The sequence below is a fragment of the Heloderma suspectum genome, chromosome 15 (genome assembly GCF_057233095.1).
Source record: "Heloderma suspectum isolate Gila_16-S chromosome 15, 16-S_ref, whole genome shotgun sequence".
In the NCBI taxonomy this organism is placed as follows: Eukaryota; Metazoa; Chordata; class Lepidosauria; order Squamata; family Helodermatidae; genus Heloderma; species Heloderma suspectum.
Genome location: NC_139472.1, coordinates 9,771,503 through 9,793,799, shown reverse-complemented (window position 1 = coordinate 9,793,799; position 22,297 = coordinate 9,771,503). Strand labels below are relative to the sequence as shown.

General features: G+C 48.4%; 1 protein-coding gene across 2 annotated transcripts; it reads left to right on the top strand.

The window, feature by feature from the left end:
• Positions 1–7,982: 7,982 nt before the first annotated feature.
• Positions 7,983–20,510, top strand: ANKRD65 (ankyrin repeat domain 65). 2 transcript variants are annotated; one of them, XR_014786015.1, is made up of 5 exons: positions 7,983–8,460; positions 10,688–10,919; positions 13,697–14,246; positions 18,636–19,216; positions 19,326–20,508. XR_014786015.1 is itself a non-coding variant. In XM_084821880.1 (4 exons), the coding sequence occupies exons 1-4, from the start codon at positions 8,454–8,456 to the stop codon at positions 19,086–19,088; spliced, it is 1,242 nt and encodes a 413-aa protein (XP_084678006.1). In that variant the 5' UTR covers positions 7,983–8,453; the 3' UTR covers positions 19,089–20,510. The 2 variants fall into 2 exon arrangements, 1 of the variants encoding a protein (XP_084678006.1); XM_084821880.1 differs by having other exon boundaries at positions 18,636–20,510.
• The last annotated feature ends 1,787 nt before the right edge of the window (positions 20,511–22,297 follow it).

Here is a 22,297-nt window from a genome sequence, read left to right as displayed (position 1 = left end):
ACGGCGAAAATAAGGGCAACGCAAATAGGGCGCTATGGGCGCCGCCATTTGCGTACGCGCTTTTTTTCCCCCCAAAGTCAGCCGTGATAGGCTACGTAAAGATTTACATAGCCTATCACGGTGTTTTTGGAAAATCTAGCCGTGATAGGCTATGTAAATCTTTACGTAGCCTATCACGGTTTTGGGGTTTTTTTACTTTACTTTTTTCTTTCGCTGCCGGAGAGGCGGGGCGCTCCCCCCCGGCCAGAATTTCGGCGGGGAGGGACGGGGCGCTTCCCCACCCGCCAAGAATTTTGGGGGGAGAAACAGAGTGCCTCCCCCCCCCGAAAAGAGCTGCGGGACCAGGTAAGGGACTTTCGTCCATCCCTACAGGATACCCTGGAGAAGATGCTGATGCTAGGGAAAGTGGAAGGCAAAAGAAAGAGGGTCCGACCAAGGGCAAGGTGGATGGATGATATTCTGGAGGTGATGGACTCGACCTTGGGGGAGCTGGGGGTGGCGACGGCTGACAGGAAGCTCTGGTGTGGGCTGGTCCATGAAGTCACGAAGAGTCGGAAGCGACTGACCAAATAAACAACAACAAATGATTTCTAAATGTGCATCTATGGATAAAAATTAGCCTATGCAAATGTTATGCAAATGTGTGTCCCATGGGCATGGGCTTTGCCTCTTGTAAGTGCCTAGCAATGCCCCGACTTGTAACTACTGTGCCACACTGTTTCTGTTCACTATGAGGAAAAGCACTGATTGTCCATTCATTTCTTTGAAACCTCGTCTGTGTCAGGGTTGGATCTGAGCCCACAGAGTCCCAAAGTAGCTCTGATTCTGAGGAGGAGATAGAGTCCATGGGAGAGGAACCCCCTCAGGTTTCAGAGGCGCAGCTGGAGGGGGAGCCCCACTCACATTCCTGGGAGTGATACTGACCCTGGCATGGAAAGGGAGGCACAACTTGAGCTTTTAGATGCAAGGCGCAGGCTCAGGCTCAAGCAAGAGGTTGCGGAAGCTGAGCTGAGGTGCTCAGCCTGTTTGGCTCAACGTCAGCAGCTGTGCCCCAAGGCCCCATGGGAAAGGGGGAGAATTTCCCCTCCTACTCCTTATGTTCAGAGAGTTGCCGCGCTTTTCTCCAAATGGAGACCAACTGACGTCCTAACCCTTAGAAACCCCTGGTAGGCTGTGTCAGGGTGGACACTGAGCCCATAGAATCCCAGAGTAGCTCTGATTCTGAGGAAGAGGAGTCACTCCTGGGAGAGGAGCGCGCTCCTCTTTCCCAGGGCCAACAGCTGACAGAGATTCCTCCCACCAGCATTCCTTGCTTAGACAGCAGTCCTGGGAGTGACAGAGCGTGGGAAGCAGACTTGATGGACGTGCGACGCCGACGCAGAGAGCGGCGCCAAATGGAGGGCGCAGAAAGGAGGCGTAGTGCCCCTTTGGTGCGCAAACAACAGCTGCGCCCAGAGAATCCAAGGGAAAAGGGGAGGGACTCTCCCTAGTCCTTAAGTTCAGGGGTCTGCCAGTAATTCCCTTTCAAACGGGGACCAACTGTTCCAACGTAGGGCATAGGTACTCTGCTGCTAATAGCTAGTTGCTAACAGTAGAGATGTTAAGTTGTAAAAGAGGAATAAAGCTTTGAAAAGAATCCATTTGTCTGTGTCTGGACTTGGCTACTGGATTAGACTGAGAGAGGCCTCCAAGGAGCCCTTGACAGGCTGTTCCGTTGTATTTCCTCTGAATCTCAGGCAATTAGCATATGTAAGCCTCATTAGGTTGAATGGAAATAAAGTTTTGGAAAGCAGCCCTTTTGCCTGACTGTTGATTCTGGCTATTGGAGGGCTCAGAAGACTACAAGGGCATTCCCGTCAGCCTGGTAATGTGGTGGGAGCCCCATTTATAGGGGGATGCCAGTTACAGCCCCTCCTCCTGCTCTGCCATGAGAAACCAAATGGATAGACATGATCTCCCCAGGATGAGACGTTACGAAGAAACCAGCTTTCCCCCTTCACACCTGAAAATCCCCACCGGGGAAAGTGATTCAACTCCGAGAGAGAGAGGATCGTTGAATTACATTCCCAGCCGACTCTTAGCATTGCAAATGAAGCCAGGAGAATGGCAGAGAACACCGTTGAGTTTGCCTTCCCCTAAAGTCTTCGCGGATTCCTGGCTGACAAGGGCAATCATTAACGCAGATAAGCCGCCCCGGAATAAATTATCGGAAGCCGCATTCGGAGAGGGATTGGACCCACCTGTCATTAGCATTCCAAAGAGGAGACGCTGTATGGATGGATTTGACCTTCTCGTGCACCGGCCCTTAATAACAGGGTGGAACCTGCCATCCTTCCTTGCTTTTCTTTTTTTAAAGGAAATTTTGATTAGGCCAGCATTTCAAGCGGGCATGAACCAGGAGGATAACTAGAGGGGGAAATATCTCTTGGAGAGAAATGTTGTTTTTTTTAGCGCTCTCCTTGCCCATTGAGCTCCATTTCGCACTAGCTTCTATCTTTGGCCGTGCCCCACATTGCATTCTGGACCATGGGCAACAGGGCCGGCCCTACCGTTAGGCAGATCGAAGCAGTTGCCTCAGGCAGCAGATGGTGGGAGGGGGCAGCAAGATGTTGGAGAAGAGACGGTGTGCTGGGTGGCCTGCTCTGCACACCCTGAGTTAGCCTGCTGCCTTCAGGTGCAGTGGAGGATGCTGTCCCCTCAATAATGTTGATAAACTGGACCGATTGGCTTTTGTCCTTGGAATGGGAGAGGGCGCCATCTTGTTCTTCGCCTCAGGCAGCAAATGTCTTGGGCCAGCCCTGATGGGCAACCTTGAGTGGCAGCAGCAAGTTAGACCAGCATCAGGGCCAGTGAGGGGAATCCCGTCAAGGAGCAAGAGAGAGCTTTAGCAGACAGAGTCAAGGAAAGAACCTGCCGCAGTTCCTGGTTCCTCCTGACAGACCCTGCCTTGCCTGTTGTGGTCCTGCATTTTCTATCCTGACTCTGCTCTGTTGGATGAATCTCTGCCCAGGACCACTCAGTTCGGGAGGACTTGCTTGGGATCTCACCATCCTGTGATGGAGTGACTCAAGATAGGGCCTTCTCACTGGTGGTGCCCTGATTCTAGAACTCCCTTCCTGGGGCATGTTGTTGAGTTTTAGACAACAACTGAAAACATTTTTGTTCACCTAAGCTTTGAGATGCAACCTGGCCCTGCGACCTTACTGCTTTGAGATTCTGTGTGTTGGGCTATGGTTTTTTTAGTTTTATGGTTCATGTTATATATATATATATATATATATATATATATATATGTGTGTGTGTGTGTGTTTATGTTGTTTAGCATCCTGGGCTCCCTTGGGATGGAAGGCTATCATTATCATCATCATCTAGGTAAAATTTTCAGAAGTCTTGACAGCATGCCTAAAGTTTAAACATCCCACTTCAGGCTTAAAACATGGAGAGATTACAGCACCTCAAGTTAATGGATAGGGCTAAAGGGGGCTGTAGTCCAAAGCTTTTGGAGGGGACCACGTTGCCTACCTGAAACAGTCCCCCAAAGGAGAGAAACATCTCAGGATGCAAAGATTTCATTCACAGAAAGCCCAAAGCGTTTTGGCATTGAGATACTTACAATAAAATATCTCCTGCTGGCGATTTGGAAAGAATGATTAGAAGGCTGAATTTATACGCTTACTATTAGAAGAAGGGGTTTTTTTAGAGAAGGGTTGTTTGTTTGTTTTTCTAAAAAGTCCTTGCGGGTGTTTCCAGTGTGAAAAAATTGGCTCAAGGTCTCAAAAGGTATTACACCAGGAGATATTTTATTATAAGAATCTCTGCAGACTTTTCTTTATAAGTATGTATGCACAGGCCTTTGCAGTGTGTAGTGGTTTATATATTTTTAATGCTAAACTGTATACACAGGCCTCCTTGCGATGTGCCTTGATATATGTTTTAAAATGCTTTTAGAATGTGTTGTCCTATATTATTATTATCATTACAGCCCCTTGAAGAAGGCCTTAAAAGCAAAAGAGAGGCCGAAATCCGCTGGGCTTTTCACAGATAAAATCTTTGCATCCTGAGACATTTCTCTCCTTTTGGGGTCTACTTTGGATGCTTACCAGCCTTTGCACTACCAAAAGGAGTGCCAGAAGGCTGTTTTTCCTGCAACAGACTAAAACAGCTACCCCTTCTGGTGATTTTTTAAGGCCTTTTTTTTTTTTAAGACTGCTTTCTCTCTCCCTCTCTCTCTCTCTCTCTCTCTCTCTGTTTTACACACACACACACACACACACACACACTCACACGGCACCATCTTGTGGGCAGCTGCAGAATTTCTCTTTGTTTTTGTTTCCAGATACCGTGATGACTGTACAGGGCTGGGCTGTGAGCAATGGCCTGAGTTGAACCCAAAATCAGGAGCCAGGGAGCAAAGCCAGGAGTCAGGCCTGAAGGGCGAGCCAGGAGGCAGGATTGAAGAGCAGGTCAGGATCAACAGGCAAACCCAGAAGGCAGGATCAAGCAACAGACCAGCAGCCCTTCTTAGCCTGGTCTCTCCCTTCCTTCCCTATGATTTCCTCCATTGTCAATTTCAGGTTTGTTTCTTTGTTTGAGTGCCTAACCTCCTCTGGGCTCTGTAGGAAGATTAAGGACAGAAGACAGTCCTTGCCTGCAAGCTTATACAGTCTAAGAGGCATGATACAAAAGGAGGCAAAGGGATAGGGAAAGAAGCAGAAAATAAGCAAAGATTTGTTAAAGGGATAAGACCGTAAGAAGAGCCTTGCTGGATCAGACCAAGGGTCCATCTAGTCCAGCATTCTGTTCACACAGTGGCCAACCAGCTGCCCATGGGAAACCCACAAGCAGGACAGGAGTGCAACAGCACCCTCCCGCCCATTCTCCCCAGCAACTGGTGTATGTCAACGTATCACCTCTGATCCTGGAGGTAGCATATCGCCATCACGACTCATAGCCGTTGATAGCCTTCTCCTCCAGGCCTTTGTCTAACCCCCTTTTAAAGCCGTCCAAATTGGAGGCCTTCAACAAGTCTTGTGGTAGCGAATTCCATAATTTATCCTGAATTATGTGAAGGGCTGTGTGAAGACGCCCTTCCTTTTCTCTGTCCTGAATCTCCCACCAAACAGCTTCGTGGGATGACCACACTGGGTTCTGGTATTATGAGGGAGGGAGAAAAATGTCTCCCTAAGCACTTTTCCCACACAATGCATCATTTTGTACACCTCTGTCAAGTCTCCCCTCAATCTCCTTTTCTCCAACCTAAAAATCCCAGCTGTTGTAACCTTCCCTCATAGGGGAGATGCTCCAGCCCCTTGATCATTTTAGTTGCCCTTTCCCAAAGGGAAACTGTCGAAATGGCATCATGATCATCAGCATACTGAGATCAGTAGACTGAAGGGCAGTTATACACCTGGCCCCTCCCCCTGCTGTGAGGCAGCCCCCCCCCCCGGGTAATGGAGTGGACGGACCCCTCTCTCAGGGAGATATAGGGCTGTGAGTCGCCATGGCTTCACTCAGATGGGGCAGGCGCGATGTCTCCAGCTGTGATTTCTCTGTATAAAACTGAGGACTCTTCCAACCCGGGCAAAGCCAGGTCTCGGTTTGCTAGTTCATCACATTTGAGTACTGGGAGGAGGGACGTCAAAAGGCACTCACCGAGGCCCCGTTGGAAAGACAGGTTAATGATTGAAGCTGCTGTCCTTGCATTCCTGTGCGCAACTCTGAAACACGACCCCTGCGAGGAGAAGATGAAACCCTGCACAAGCGTTAGGCGTAGCAGGTTATTGTGTAATTGGAGGAATTGACAGAGGGAACATGTTGCTGCAGGCCAGATTGTCTGCAACAAGATCTTCCAGGGACTTTTCTTTCGTTCTCCAGTTCTCTCAAAGTTAGCCTCTCTCCGGTCCAGTGTCACCCACCCAGAGCTTTTCAGGCACAGCAATGCAGAGAAGGCTGGTAGAACCGATTGGGGTCCATCTAAGGGTGATTTCATAGTGACTCTTTCCCTTAATGGGAGTATACTCAGCATATACACCACAGGTGAGCAGCATCCGAGGGTCCTGGGGCCGCATTGCCCACCCTTGGACAGCACTGGGGGCCACACCCCTGCCCCCTGCTGACAAAGCTGCTGCTGAAACTCAGTGGTGCAGCAGCAAAATACCAGAGATTGTGCTGGAAAAAAGGTGCATGCTGTGTTTGGGAGCAAAATTGCACTCCTGGGAGGCTTCTGGGAACATGATTCAGCTTCCAGACAAGGAGTTGCACCCGGCATGCTTTGTTTTTAAGCAAAATTTCTGCTTTTCCTCTGCTGCTGCAGCAAATTCAACAGTGAGGGGCCAGTGGGACCTGCAAAAAAGTCTAGGGATCACTTGTTTCCCACCCCCGGTGTAGGGAAAGGCAAAGGCAGGTAGAGGCACTGAAGCATAATTTCCCACATTGCACAGGTATCTGAGCCCACCCTCTGGGTGATAAGATGCCCCATCCCTCCCCATCATGACATTAAGATCTGCCGGTTCAAATACCATCCCTTGTGGATGTCAAGCTGCCTCAACAAAGAGCGGGGCTTTTTCTGTCGTGGTCCCTGGAACTTCTTCCCCTTGGATATCCAACAGGCATAGTCTCTCTTCTTTGAGGGGGATGAAAACATAGCGGCAGCTAGATTAGGAGAAACACGCACAAAAATGCATAGGGATTTTTATCTGGATTTTATTTATTTTTTCAACTCACAAACTGATGTGGGAAAGGGACAGAGAGAACTGTCAGGGGGCCCTAGCCGGCCTTTTTCAGTCTACTCCAGTAGCCAACTCCGGACACAGACAAAGGATTCTTTTCAAGGCTTTATTCCTTTTACAACTTAATAACTCTATCACCAGCGACTAAGCTATGAACAGCAGAGTAACCTATGCCCCTGGGTTGGAAACAGTTGGTCCCCGTTTGAACAAGAATCACTTGCAGACCCTGAACTTATAGGCTAGGGAGAGTCCCTCCCCTTTTCCCTTGGGTCCTCTGGATGCGACCGTTGCTTGCGCGCCAAACGGGCGCTACGCCTCCTTTCCACGCCCTCCATAGCTCGTCGCTCTCTGCGTCTGCATCGAGCAGCCAGCCAGCCCTCCTCCCGCGCTCTTTCACTCCCAGGACTGCTATCTATGTCTGGAATGCTGGGAGGGGGAATCTGCCAGCTACAGGGCCTGGGAGGGAAGAGCGTGCTCCCCTCCCACAGACCGCTGTTCCTCCTCAGAATCAGAACTGCTCTGAGGTTCTATGGGCTCAGTGTCCACCCTGACAAGAACTAAGGATTGTGAAACTGAGAAACTAGCTGATATGCGGCATGTGGATATGGACTTCTGAATGTCCCCCTTTCATCTATTGCAGCATTCTCCCCACCTGATGCCCTCCAGTGTGTTGTACTACAGATTCCATTCTCCCCAGCCAGCATGGCCACTTGAGAGCACTAGGTTAGGGAAGGCTAAGCTAAGGTGTGGCTTTGTTCAACAACAAAGTACGTTTGATTTAGGCTCATACCTGTCTGTCGGTTCAGGTGTGCCCATGTGCCTTAACTCTCTAACTGGAAACTACCTAACTGGATATATTTCACACTCGACAGTCCCCCATAGACTACAAACGCTCTTTTTCACGACACTGAAAATGGCCCTGACTGCCAAACACACGAGACAGCATGGAAGCCGAGGGCCATGCTGGCTTGGGACAATAAGGAATGGGCAATTTGGGGAGGTCTGAGGGGCCATTTTCTCATCCATGTGCAGTGTGTTGCACTCCCCTGCTATAGGCCAACTCTTCAGGAGGGCACCAGGTTGGGAAAGGCTGGTCTATCGCAATGAAATGTCAACTCAAAACAACTTCCGTGTCTGTGTGTGTGTGGCGGGAGCAGAGAGAACCAGCAGGCCCAGATCCCATTAACCATTAGCAGCCAAGCACCCGTCCCTCCTGTTTGAATCCATTTAGTCATTAAGTAAACAGCTCTGAGCACACTCAAGTGTGCACAGAGGATGGGAAACAATGCCCCGGAGAGAGCTCACTGGCTCCACTTCTGAACCGTCTGGATATTAAAGGGACAAACCTTGCCAGGGCAAAACGGCCTACTAGCCCGTTTCTTTCCTTAGCTGCCTTGGGAATTCTTCTTTGGCATCATCCAGCAACGACCGCCAAGTCGTATGCCAGTCCATCACGGAGGCTTTCCGTGTGCAAACAAAGCCGTTCCGCCAAGTCGCTACTCCAAGGACAACCTTGTGTGGTTGACAAGAGAGGCGTTGCAAAGGGCAGACCAGAAGATCTTCTTGGAACCACGGAGTGCCCAAACTCCTGTTTGGGAGTAAACACACATTTTCAGAGCTCAGCGTTGCAGCCCAGCGCTCGGAAGCAACCGGGTGACAAGCGGTACTTTGTTCAGGAACAGCCTGGCATTAAATGAAAGAGCTCCGATCAACGGTAGAAGAGCAATGACTGGTAAGGAAAAGATTCCCCAGCCCACCCTGCATAAAACTGAAGAGAGACAAGATGCCTAACTTGACCATGTTGCACTGTATCGTGCAAAATCCTATGTGCATTATGACTTGGATCCAGACTTCTGATCCAGTGGAAGTTTTCCACTGAGCAAGAAAGCCAATATCTGCTCCAGAGGGCTAGAGGACCCACTAGAACAGTGAGGGAGGCAGCAATGAGGGCTGCAGATGCTGGGGGAATTGGTAAATGTTGCCACTATCACCCCTTTCTACCAGCAGGAGCCTTCTGAGTGGATGCTTCTGCCAGTGGAAAAAGAAAATGGATCCAACTCTGATCTTGGAATCTAAGCAGGGTCAGCCCTGGTTAGTACTTGGATGGGAGACCGCCGGGGAATTAGGCTTCCTGCGTTGAGCAGGGGGCTGGACTCGATGGTCTTGTAGGCCCCTTCCAACCCGATGATTCTATGAGTCTATGAGTCTTATGTACTAGGGATGTAGGAGACATTATTTTCAGTTCGCTTTTGATCAGAATTTACCCAGTTTGTACCTTCTGGACACGGACTCGCCCGCAATCTGCAGTGGAAGTCCGTATATTTCCCCACTTGCAATGCAATTCGTGACCACCACCCCAAAAATGCATTCACCAGCAGGTGTACATTTGAAAAATATTGCATGAAAAATGCATACTTTTGAAAAATGGGCACTAGTACAAGTTAATCAATGGGAGCAGAAGGTGTACATTTCAAAGGTGCGCACACCTGATGCATGCACATTTAAAAATATGCATGGAATACGCCTGGGTTTTCATGTGAAAAGTGCGCACACCTGATGCATGCACGTGGAAAAATATGCATGGAATACGCCTGGGTTTTCATGTGAAAAGAAACAAGCAAACTTCGCAATCTGTTACGGAGTTGAGTCGGAATGTGCATTGAGATAGAGTACAAGGAATTTGGGCAAGCTCCAGTTTTGCTGATTCGCACATTGCTAGGCAAAGCCAAGGCCTTGTTGTCAAGCCCAAGGACAGTTTTGCTGATTCGCACATCCTTGCTGTATACAGCGGAAGCTGGATCAGATCTTTGTCTGTCTAGCCCAGTACCGCCTGCCTTGATTGGCAATGGTTCCTCAGGCTATAGGCAAGCTGGCGCCCTTCAGATGTCTTGGACTACAGTACCCATAATCCCCTGATCATTTGGCCATGTTGGCTGGGGCTGATGGGGGTTGTAGTCTGAAACATCTGGAGGGCACCATGTTATAAACTGGAGATGCCAGGAAAGTAAATTATTTATTATCATTAAATTTGTATTTGTTTGTTTATTATTGCACCTATATCCCAACTTTTTCCCTTCCAAGGAGCCCAAAGTAGCTTACATGGTCCACCTCCTCCTCCTCTCCATTTTAGCCTCACAACAACCCTGTGAGATAGGTGAGGCTGAGTGCACTTCACGGCTGAGTGGGGACTAGAACCCAGATCTACCGAGTCCCAGTCCAACACTCTAACCACTACACCACGCTGGCTCTCAAATAAGAAATATAATGAATAATAAAAATGAATTCTACTAACATGGGCTGTCACTCAAAGTAATCTGTCTATCTGTCCATCTGTCTGTCTGTCTTTCTTTATGTATTTATTACATTTCTATAACGCCCAATAGCCAAAGCTCTCTGGATGATTCACAACAATTAAAGCCATAAAACACAGTATAAATCTTCATCAACGAACTGTAGGAGTTTTGATCAATTTCCACTTAAATCTGCATGCATGTGCATACTAACAGATATTTTATTTTCTGTTATTTTCATTTAGGGTTACTTTTAGGCTGCCTTTAAAGGCGGAACCCTTAAATCCCTACAAAGAAGGCATGACTTCTTTGCCTAGTTGATGTGCCACCTTCAAAGAGGCATTCCTTTCCATGTGAGACAGAGGAGGGCATGCCTCTTCTACAACATGGCCCAATATAGGGATTTGCTCTTTCACAAATGCATAAGAATAGCTGTCTTGGAAGAATTGGACCCCCCAAAAAACTAGAACACAAGAAGAGGAATGAATTGCTATTTACATATTATTGGAATGCTTGTTGATGGTACAGAGTTGCCTCCAATTGTGTCCCTCTGCTGATGGAGGGTTCTTTAACCACCTGGTTTCAGCCCTGCCAACAACGCACCTTTCTACAGTCCCCATAGGAAACCACACATGGAATTTATGGGGTTTCTCATTCTTTCTTTGAGAGGCACGAGAGTCGAGGCTGAGTTGGCAAGGAGGTGGATGGTGTTGAGCGAAGAAGTGGCCGTGGAGAGATACCAGGCTGGGGACAGCAGCGAGTTTCTCACTAAGACTACTGAGAATAATTTGATGCCAGGTGCCATGCAGCCGAGCTGGCAGGAGCTCCACTGGGCAGCCAGGAATGGGAATATCCGCCTGGTAAAGCAATTGTTGAAGCAAGGAGCATCCACAGAAAGCAGGTGAGGTTAAGACTGAGCGAGAACTCTCTGGGTAAAGTCCAACCGAAGTCCTCCTTAGCTGCATCCTTATTTCTCACTGCGTTGGGAAATTGAATCTGACAGCACAAGCCCATGAAAATCTCCACCCCCATCCACTCGAAGAACTACATTACCCAGGATCCTCTGGGGGAGAGGGAGTGCTTGTTTAGATGTGTATTAAGAACTTAAGAAGAGCCCTGCTGGTTCAGACCAAGGGTCCATCTAGTCCAGCATTATGTTTCCACAGCTGCCCATGGGAAAAATCACAAGCAGGACAGGAGTGCAACAGCATCCTCCTGCCCATGTTCCCCAGCAACTACAGTACATATGCATACTGCCGCTGATACTGGAGGTACCATATAGTCATGAGGACTAGTAGCCATTGATAGCCTTTTCCTCCAGGAAAAAGACAAAGGAACTGGTCATATTTATCCAAGAGAAGACAGAGGGGAGGCATAATAGCACTCCTTGGATACTTGAAGGACTGTTGTGCAGGAGAAGACAAAAGCTGGTTCTCTGCTGTCCCAGAGGGCAGGACGAGTCAAATGGGATTAATTTACAGGAGGGGAGATTTTGGCTGAACATTAGGAGAAACCTCTTGATGGTCTAGTCTGTCTAGTCCAGTGTTGTTTTCTTTCATGCTGGTCTGGCTGAGATCTTTCTTTCACCTCCTACTTTATTCATTTTAACTGAAGATGCCCAGGATAATAAGCCTAGATCTTAGGTATTTATGTATTTATTTGCTATTCTTTATAGCCCACTTCTCAGGATACAAATCCTTCCAAAGTCGCTTACAAGTAACATAAGCACATAAGAAGAGCCCTGCTGGATCAGACCAAGGGTCCAGCTAGTCCAGCATTCTGTTCACACAGTGGCCGACCAGCTGCCCACAGGAAACCCGCAAGCAGGGCATGAGTGCAACAGCACCCTCCCACCCATGTTCCCCAGCAACTGCTGTACATAGCCATACTGCCTCTAATACTGGCAGTGTCAGGGTGGAAACTGAGCCAATAGAGCCCCAGAGCAGTTCCGATTCTGAGGAACAGCAATCCATGGGAGAGGAGCTCGCTCATCTCTCATAAGCACAGCAGCTGGCAGAGATTCCTCCTGCCGGCATTCCTGGGATAGATAGTGACCCTGGCAGTGAGAGAGCGCTGGAGGGGGGCTTGCTGGATGCTTGGCGCCGATGCAGGGAGCGATGACAGATGGAGGGCGCGGAAGGAGGCGTAGCGCTCGCTTGGCGCGAAAGCAACGGTCGCGTCCCGAGGACCCAAGGGAAAGAGGGAGGATCTCTCCCTAGCCCATAAGTTCAGGGTCTTCCCCATTCTCCTTCAAATGGGGACCAACTGCCTTACCTGGAGCTTAGGCTACTCAGCTATCTTTCCCCAGTGCTGTTCCTTGCTTTGGCGCTAGCGACTAGTATTCTGAAAGAGTCAAAAAGTAATAAAGGAATAAAGTCTTGGAAAGAATTCCTCGTCATCTGTGTCCTGAGTTGGCTACTGGTGGGGACTAGGGATGGCAGAGAATTCCGCCACGGATCACGGTGAGGCCGAATGCCAGTGCATTCGGCCCCCCGAACTCAGTGGCAGAACGGCCTGCCACCCCCCACCCCCCCGCGGATTCCCCCCGGGACAAGACTCACCTGGGGCGGATCTTCCGGGTGGCAGCAGCAGTGGCTGTGGCAGCTGGTCTTCCGACCGGCTGCCACCGCCGCCATTTCCACTCTTGTAAAAAAAAGAGAAAAAGACGTGATAGGCTACGTAAAGATTTACGTAGCCTATCATGACTAGGTTTAAAAAAAAAACACGACGTGATAGGCTACGTAAATCTTTACGTAGCCTATCATGGCTGGGTGGGTTAAAAAAACAACAACCCGCGTATGCAAATGGCGGCAGCTACGGCCGCCGCCATTTGCGTTCCTTATTTTTGCCCTCTTAATCTACGTAAATATTTACATAGGCTAAAACGGCGAATCAAAAAGGGACGGAAATAGCTCCCGCTACGCTATTTGCGTTCCCCTTTATTTTCGCCGTCATAGTCTATGTAAATATTTATGTAGATTAAGAGGGCAAAAATAAGGAACGCAAATGGCGGCGGCTGTAGCCGCCGCCATTTGTGTACGCGGTGTGTGTGTGTGTGTTTTTACCCAGCCACGGAGGATTCCGGGGGGGAGGAACGGAGCGCCTCCCCCCCCGGCGAGGATTCCGGGGGGTAGGATGGAATGCCTCCCCCCCCACCACCATCAGCATAATCCGCGAACAGGTAAGTGAGTTTCGTACATCCCTAGTGGGGACTGCAAGAGGCAGCTAGGGCGCTCCTGACAGGTAGCAGCATAGAGCCATCAGGACTAGTAGCCATTGATAGCCTTCTCCTCCAGGCGTTTGTCCAACTCCCTTTCAAAGCCATCCAAAGTGGTGGCCATCACTACACTCTGTGGTAGCTAATCCCATAGTTTAACTCTGCGCTGTGTGAAGAAGGACTTCCTTTTATTTGACCTGAATTATGAAGGAGGGAGAAAAATGTCTCCCTTTCTACTTTCTCCATACCCTGCATAATTTTGTAGACCGCCATCATGTCTCCCCTCCCATCAGCATCATGGGATGACTCCATTGGGTTCTAGTATTATGAGAAAGGGAGAAAAATGTCTCCCTCTCCACTTTCTCCACAGAATTCTCTACACCTCTATTGTCCTGTCACGTCTTCTATGTCTCTGCTGTAGAGATGGTCTTTGATTATTCTTTTTTAAAAACATGTTTCAGAGATGAGAATGGGTGGACGCTGTTACACGCTGCCTCCTTGAATGGCCACGCCGTCTTGGTGAAGTTTCTCATCCAGCGTGGAGCAGTGGTCCACGCTGGCAATAACGCTGGCTACACACCCCTGCATCATGCCGCTTGGAGCGGCCACACTCAAGTGGCAGAGATCCTCCTGGCTCGGGGGGCACCAGTGACGGCACTGACTGGAGGAGGCCTAACCCCTCTTCACTGCGCAGTGGCCAACGGACACACCCTGATGACACAGCTTCTCTTGCGCCACGGCACGGACCTCACTGGCGTGGACAGCAACCAGTGGTCGGCCTTGCATTGGGCAACAGCCAACAGCCAGCTGCATATTGTGGACTTGTTGATTTCCCAGAGCATCAGCCCAGATCTAGGGAGCAACGGAGGCATCACACCATTACATATAGCAGCTGAGATTGGAAGAATAGACGCTCTACGTCTCTTGCTTGCCCAGGGGGCCAATGTGAACATTCAGGACGACCTGGGAAGGACAGCGCTTTCCATTGCTTCTAACAATGGCAATCATGAGGTTGGCTGTATTTGTTTGTTTGTTTGTTTGTTTATTTATTTATGTGTTTGTTTATTTAAAAGATTTGTAGCCTGCCTTTTAGGGGAGACTCTCCTAAGCCGGCTTGCAAAATCAAGATTGTAAAACACAATAAAACTATGATCAAACAATAATAAGAATAGCAAAACCTACCTACTTAAACCAGCTAGTGCTATTGCATAAGGACACCCAATAAACTAGCCCAGTTATAGGCCAAGGTGAAAACATATTTATTATTATTATTAATAACAGCAACAAGAACTTTAAAATCCACTGCTCAATTAACTGAAGGCATCCCTTTGCTTGATTTTAAAAAATTAACTAAGAAGATGTCACCAATTAATTGGGCAGTGGATTTTAAAGTTTATTATTATCATCATCATCAATAATAGCAACTTTAAAACCCACTGCCCAATTAATTGCGGGCATCTTTTTAGTTGATTCTTTTTTTAAAATCAGCTAAAAATATGCCCCCAGTTTTAAAGACAGCGGATTTCTTTAAAAAAACAACAACACCTTATTATTATACAAGTATTTTTGTGAACATTATGGGAATGTTTTTAAAAAAAACTGAAGGTGGAAAGCACCATCTTAAGAGGAATCCCTCCTTCTCTCACACACACAGAAGGGAATGCCTCTTCTCACAATGGGTTCAATAAAGGACTATTTTCTATAACCACATATGTAAGGACCTACCAGGCCAAATGTCGTAGGCAGCTTGAATCGTGACTGTGATTGTATTTTGCCATTCTCTCCTGATCTTTTCCTTTCCTTTGACTTTTAAAGGCCAAGTAAACTCTGATTTCCTTCCCTGCCCCCCACCCCTCTGTTTATTATATCTTTATTTTTATTTTTGTCAGGGCTGAGCCAAGACATTTTGCTGCCAAGGACAAGATGGTGCCCTCCATTCCATGTAGATAAACCCAACTGGATGGGCAGTTGAACCTTACTTCACCATTACAGGGCCAGCGACAAGAGCAGGCATGGTCGGGCACCTGCCAAGGGCCCACACCCCAGCAGGGGCCCACTGACAAAAGCCCCCTGGACTTCCTCCTCCTCTTCCCCATTGCAACCTGCTTGTTCCCCTGCCTCTCTCTCTGGCCCAGGCGACGGAGGTGGTGAGAAAGAGGGGCAGGAGATGCCACGGCATATTTGCTACCTGGCTCTCTACCTGTCAAGGAAGCAAGCGATAGCAATGAGGAGGAAGCTGTTGGCAATGACAGTGAGAAGATAGATTCATTGAGGGGCCCTGCCCAAGGGAGCCAGCAGCGACTGGTGACATGACAGGGTGTATCACGCACAGCTCCGCCCTTCAGAAGGCACAAGAAGAGCTTCCAGGCCTTGCATTTCAGCTTCCTAGAGGCAAACAGGATGCCAGACGTGATAAACCAGCTTGGCTTAGATCTAGCAAGGCAATTACACTCTTATTAAATTGTCAAACATTGATGGTAGAGAAGTCGATCGGGAACTCTTAGCCATGTTCACTAAGAAGGGAACCCCCATGTTCAAAGGCTCCTCAAAACACCAAAAGCTAAGGCCAAACCACAGAGGGAGGCTGTCAGCTGCTTCTGAGCTGCTGCTGGAGAAAGGCTGTTGGATGTGGTGAGCCATGAGTCTGAACCAGCAACGCAGCTTTTTTTAATGTTTCTATTTCTAGAATGACCACTCAGGCCTATGTTGTGTTCCAAGTGATGGCCACAGAAGAGGGGAGCTTCCAGTCCAAGCAGGGTAGGGTAGGGATGTCCGTCCTTTGAAAATCTGGCCTGTTTTGGGCCCGACAGATCCCTGCTGCCTGCCTGGCTTGGTTTGTATTCTCAAGCTGAGCCACAGGCTTTTCCCGAAATCTGGGAAGGTTTTGCAGAGGGGTTTGCAGGTTTTCCCCCGCAATTTGTGCAACAGAAAGTTGCACAAATTACAGCCATGATTTGTATGAGTTGTGCAAATCGCGGGCAGAGTTTGTGCAAATGAAGCAAATTACGGGCAGAGTTGTCGTGCATTGCACAAGTTGCGGCCGCAGTTTGCGCAACTTTCTATCGACGAGAAAACAAACCAATGGGAAAATCCACGAGCTGACCCAGATCTATGCAGATCAAGTCGGGCCAGCTTACAGGGAGGCGAGACAAAGTCCAGGGGGCTGAGCTGCTGAAAGCTCGGCCAACTCTGCCCCCCGGACAGATTACTCTGACATCCCAAGGCGCGGGGCGCTCATGATAAAGCAAAGCAGAGTCAGGCTGAGCGTGCCAAGCCAGACAGCACCCTGCAGTGCTCACACTGGTGACTTAGAGGAGCAAGGCTCAAATGTTGCTTCAGCGACAAGCAATCCCAGCCTGAGCCTTAAATACAGCTGTCAGGCTGGTTGGTTAGCTCCTCCTTTGGTGGGAGGAGCTTCTTCAGTTAAAGGGGCCTGACCTGCTTCAAGAACCTTTGACTCCAATAGCACAGGGGGTCCTTGTGGGGGCAGGGGTGTCGAATCTCTTGCAGCCCAAGGGCCAAATTCAGTTTTGGAGACCTTCTCATGGGGCACATTCTAACAGTGGGTGAGGCCAAAGGCAAAAGGGATGGGGCCTAAAACACTAAAACGACCAGCATATTTTACCTTAAAGCCCCTCCTGCCAGTAATCAAGCTTTCGGAAAGGCATTTCCACCTTTGAGAATGTTCCGTTCGGTTCAATTGTATTGCGTTGACAACCAGTCACTTGCAAAGCAGTGAACCAGTCCATAACGCTAAAACATAACTGAATAAAATACAGCTGCTGGTTACATCCAGAAAAACAACAAGCCTTAAAATGTAATATTTAAAACTTAAGGCCAAACCATCTTGGCTTGTCTGACATTGAACTAAACAAAATTTGGGGGTTTGAATTCAAAGCCCCTTGTCTCACTTTCAGAGCGGAATTCATTTATTTCGCCCTTCTACAAGCGGCAGAATGGGGGCAGAGGAGACTGTGGGAAACTGCCGAATGATTGCTGGTCAGGGGAACAGCTGAAACAGCATTGTCAGAGCAGAGCAAAGGTCCTTTCCCACTTCTTTCTTTTTAAAAACTTGCACAGCAAGCATGAGCCAGCTTGTCTTTGCATTTCAGGTTACGAAACTGAGTCCAAGGGTCCAAAGCCCATCCAAACAGGCATTCTCTTTTTGTGCACAAAATAAATATTGAGACAAAATGATTGTCCGTGCACTGCTTTGGTGAAATCAACATAGTTAAGAAATGGGACTTCCTTACCCATAAAGAAAGGAAACCTCCTTTCCCATAAAGAAATGGGACCTCCTTACCCATAAAGGTCCAGGTTGTTTGCTTCTTTAATTTGGTTTGATATCTTAATCCATGACCAGGGGCTTTGCTAGGCCTGGGACTATGGGGTCCCAGCCTCAAAACTATTTTCCATAGCCCTGGAACTTTTCTCCAGAGCTCCATTGGTGCCAATGGAGTGTGTGTTTTTTTCCTCGGCTTAATTGCCATGCAGGGAGCAATTTTCGGTGGGGGGGGGATTGCAGCCAGGGAGAGATGGGTTAAGCCTCCCTCCCCACATGCTACCCCCCTAACCCTCCTCCCGCAAGACAATTAAGCTTAGAAAAATATTTCAATTGGCGCCAATTAGGCTTTTCCTAATCTTAGGTGCCATGTGAAACAGGAGAGATTTCCAGGGGGATGACAGTTGAGGAGGGAAGGGTTAACCCTCCCTTACCTGTGCACTTTGCCCCCCCCCCCGCAATTCCCCCTCTGCATGGTAGAAAAAACCTCCCATTAATGCCAACGAAAAAACTGGGTGCCGAATCTTTTAACTACCTAGCAGTGTGTCTGTCCACGACCCATGGCTTTGCTCTACTGCTGGGTACACTGTTGTCACTCACAAACACAGGTGTGCATGAACTCATATTTTTGCTCTCCTGCTTGGTAAACTGTTGTCATTTGCAAACGCAGGTGTGCGTGAACTACCCATGGTTTTGCTCTACTGCTGGGTAAACTGTTGTCACTCCAAACACAGGTGTGCTTGAACTCCCCATATTTTTGCTCTCCTGCTGGGTAAACTGTTGTCATTTGCAAACGCAGGTGTGCGTGAACTACCCATGGTTTTGCTCTACTGCTGGGTAAACTGTTGTCACTCCAAACACAGGTGTGCTTGAACTCCCCATATTTTTGCTCTCCTGCTTGGTAAATTGTTGTCATTTGCAAACGCAGGTGTGCGTGAACTACCCATGGTTTTGCTCTACTGCTGGGTAAACTGTTGTCACTCCAAACACAGGTGTGCTTGAACTCCCCATATTTTTGCTCTCCTGCTGGGTAAACTGTTGTCATTTGCAAACACAGGTGCGCATGAACTACTTGGTTGCCACATGCTTCTGGTATTTCTCTCTCTCTCTCTCTTTAGATTGTGAAGCTGCTGCTCAAGAGTCAAGCGGACATCAACCTGGCTGACCGCTATGGCTGCACCGCACTCCACAAGGCCGCAACGGCTGGACACCGACTCGCTGTCCACCTCTTGGTCGAAGAAGGTGCTTCCGGCATTAACCACAGGGACAGCCTTGATCTAACGCCCCTCCACAGAGCGGCCAGCCGCGGCCACGTCAGCATAGCCGGCTACCTCCTGGAGCATGGAGCGGAGGTCAACGCAACTGGCTGGCTAGGCAAAACCCCGTTGCACCTGGCCGCAGAAAAAGGAAATGTCGCTTTGATGGAACTTCTGTTGGCAAAGGGTACAAACCTCAGGCTGAGGACTCAGTGGAAGGAGACGGCCAAGGAGCTGGCATTGGAGGCTTCAAGTTCTGGAGTCATCTCTGGGTCACCTCAGAATCTCCTCGCCTTCACCTCCACTGTCTCCTGACTAGGGATGTTGGAGAAATCCATTTAGGGGGTGGAGTTTGATGAGTTTTCACAAGTTATGAAACTTATGCAGGTTCAGCCCCCTGGATTTCATTCTGGTTCCCTCTGCGGCACCCGACTTGGTCTGCAGTGAGCATTTTTTCCCCACAGGTTCTGCAATTTGCGCAAATTCAGCCGTACTTTATGCAAATTTGGTTCTGATTTGTGCAAATTATCACCACATTTGCACAAATTGCAGAATCTGTGGGGAACAAATGGGCAAAAAAAGTTCCTGGGGTTCAGGAAAAAGCCTCCAGCTCAACTAGCAAATGCAAATCAAGTCATACACACTGCAGAACTCGGCTGAGTCAAAAAAAGGACTGGGTCTCCCGGCGATGGACATCCCTATTCCTGATGCATCCCCTCCACTACATCTAGTCCAATATTAAAATGCCCACCTTGTAAAAAAATATTTATGATTTTACACTGTATAACTGGTCAGCTATAAGAGCGGTACACCATTGTTATATGTAAGGGAGGGACTGTACCTTAGTGGTAGAGCCCTTGCTTTGCGTGCAGAAGGTCCCATATTCAATCCCTGGCATCTCCAGTTAAAAATGGTCAGCTGGCAGGGAATGGGAAAAGACTGTTCTCTCCCAGGGACCCACTGCCAGCCAGAATAAATATAGGCTAAAAATGGACAAATAGTCTGATTTAGCAGAAGGCACCTTGCTACGTTCATTAAGCTGCCATCCAAAATATTATATATTATATGTGACCATTAATTCCAATTATTAACCAGTTTGGGTCCTACAACTGTAGCGTGAATAGCAGACATGATACTAAAACTCACACGTAGATAGTCCTTGTTAGTTTGATTTCATTCCAAAGAAGTAATATCTCCACGGGTGCGTTCCGATGGAAACATCTATTCCCCTAAGACAGGAAATGGTTTCAGTTTTCATGGAAGGTTAAGTGTCAGTTGAAAAAGGAAAACAGAAATGGTCTGCTGGGAAGCAGGGCATGGCTGGCTGGTATCCTGAGAAGGAGCACCTCCTGTTACAACAGGGGTGTTGAACCTCTTTCAGACCGTGGGCCGAATTCCATTCCAGAGAAGTTCTCGAGGGCTGCATTCCAGTGGTGGGTGGGGCCAAAAGCAAAAAAGGCGGGGCCAAATTAACAAAGATGCCTGCCTGAAGCTCTTGCTATCCATAACTAAGACTTAGGAAAAGCATTTCAGCCTTTTAGAATGGGAGGGGAACTGTGCAAAAGCCCCCAGGAGGGCTGAATTTGGCCACTGGACCTGGGGTTCTGCACCCCTGCACTAGGTGGTGAGGATACACTGCAACTTTTTGTTGCAGGTGGATCTTCCTGGAGCCAAAACAGGTTAAACTCAAAGGAGGGAGGTATCAGACCAGGGGAACTCCAAGGTTTGCAGAAGTGCAAAAAAAAAAATCTTCAGGAGGGAAAAAAGGTAGACCAATGAGAACTGAGCAGGCTGAGTGGTTGCGGAATGCTGAGTTGGGAGGGGGAAATGCTGGAGGGAATATGGAATAGAGGATCATGAAAAAGGGCATGGCTGGAATCCTGAACAGACACACTCCACGCTGCAACATTTTGTTGCAGGCCCTCACTTGTACCACTGAATGCAAGAACATAAGAACAGCCCTGCTGGATCAGGTCAAAGGTTCATCTAGTCCAGCTTCCTCTTTCTCAAAGTGGCCAACCTCTGAGAAGGCCAGAATCAATGCCCTCTCCTGCTGTTGCTCCCCAGCAAAAGCATTAGTGACCCTGAAGTCGGAGATCGCATGTGGGAGCTTTCCCTAACCTGGGGCTCGCCAGATGTGGACTGCAACTCCCATTATCCCCAGCTCCGATTTCAGTGGGGCTGTGAATCCGCTCTGGGTTTCAATCAGAACCAGCCAGAACTCTAAAGGAGCTCTCTGAGGTACTGAACCTATTTTGGGGATGGGGTTCAGCACCTCGGAAAGCTCCTTTAGAGTTCTGCCCGGTTCTGACTGAAGCCAAGACTGGATGTACTGCCCCACCAAAATCAGAGCCACCAGCCTCCACTGCCTGGGTGTAAGTGAACTCAGTGGGGCGTTCATAGGGCTGCCCTGTAAACACTCCCCCAAGAAGAGTCCAAAATTGCAAGCAGCAGTGTGGATGCAATTCTAGTCTTTCATTTCCACCAGGAGCCTTTTGTAAAGCAAATGGGTCTTAATGGTCCATTCCAGACCAAGTCACCCAAATACTTTGCATTACAAAGGGGAACAATATATTGATGCAGGAGAAATTCTCCCCCCCACACACACACACACCGCTACCCTGGAGGACACAGTCCTATGCATGTTTAGGCAGAGCAAAAGTCTTAGAACTCCCAGCATTCCCCAGCCAGCATGTGACAAAAGTCCTACAACTTTTGCATTACGAAAAGGAACAACATATTGGTGCTAGGGAAATTCATCCCTCACCCCCATGCCGCTATCCCATGGAGGGCACAATCCTATGCATGTTTAGACAGAGAAAAAGTCCTACAGCTTCCAGCATTCCCCAGCCAGCATATGACAAAAGTCCTACAACCTTTGCATTACAAGAAGGAACAATATATTTGTGCTGGGAAAATGCATTCCCCTCCCCACCCCACTCACTCACTGTGAGGATTACAGCTAAGCTCAGAGAGAACAGGGAATTCCGGGGAGGAGGGAGAAGACATCAGGATCCCCTCCAATTAAATAGTGCCCCTTCCCTGTGATCCCTGGTTCCACTACCCCACTGAGGGTGCAATCCTATGCATGTTTAGACAGAGAAAAAAAGTCTTACAATTCCCAGCATCCCCCAGGCAGACATGCTAATTGGAGCACGCTGGGAGTTGTAGGATTTTTTTTCTGTCTAAACATGCATAGAATTGCGTCCTTAAGGTTTTTTCCCCCTCACCCATTTTATTGGGGCTCAAATGCTCTTTTTAAAGCATCATAATGCTTTATTGCTATAAGCCACCTCAGAAACTGGGCGGGGGGAGGGGGGGACGGGACATTTCGTAAAGCCGAAAATTGGCACAGAATTTTAAAAGTAAATGAATATACTTTAATAAATATATATCCAGCTGTAAATGTGATAAGGTAATTAAAATTTTAAATGAATATTTTGAAATATATACTCTGGCTCGGGGGATGCTGAGAGTTGTAGCACTTTGTCCTCTGTCTAGACTTGCACAGCATTGTGGCCCGG

What these genes read in the sequence shown, in the direction of transcription:
- ANKRD65 (XM_084821880.1), top strand. An exon ending in GGAGCATCCACAGAAAGCAG is followed by an intron (nt 10,920 to 13,696) that starts GTGAGGTTAAGA and finishes AACATGTTTCAG; the next exon opens with AGATGAGAATGGGTGGACGC. An exon ending in CTAACAATGGCAATCATGAG is followed by an intron (nt 14,247 to 18,635) that starts GTTGGCTGTATT and finishes CTCTCTCTTTAG; the next exon opens with ATTGTGAAGCTGCTGCTCAA.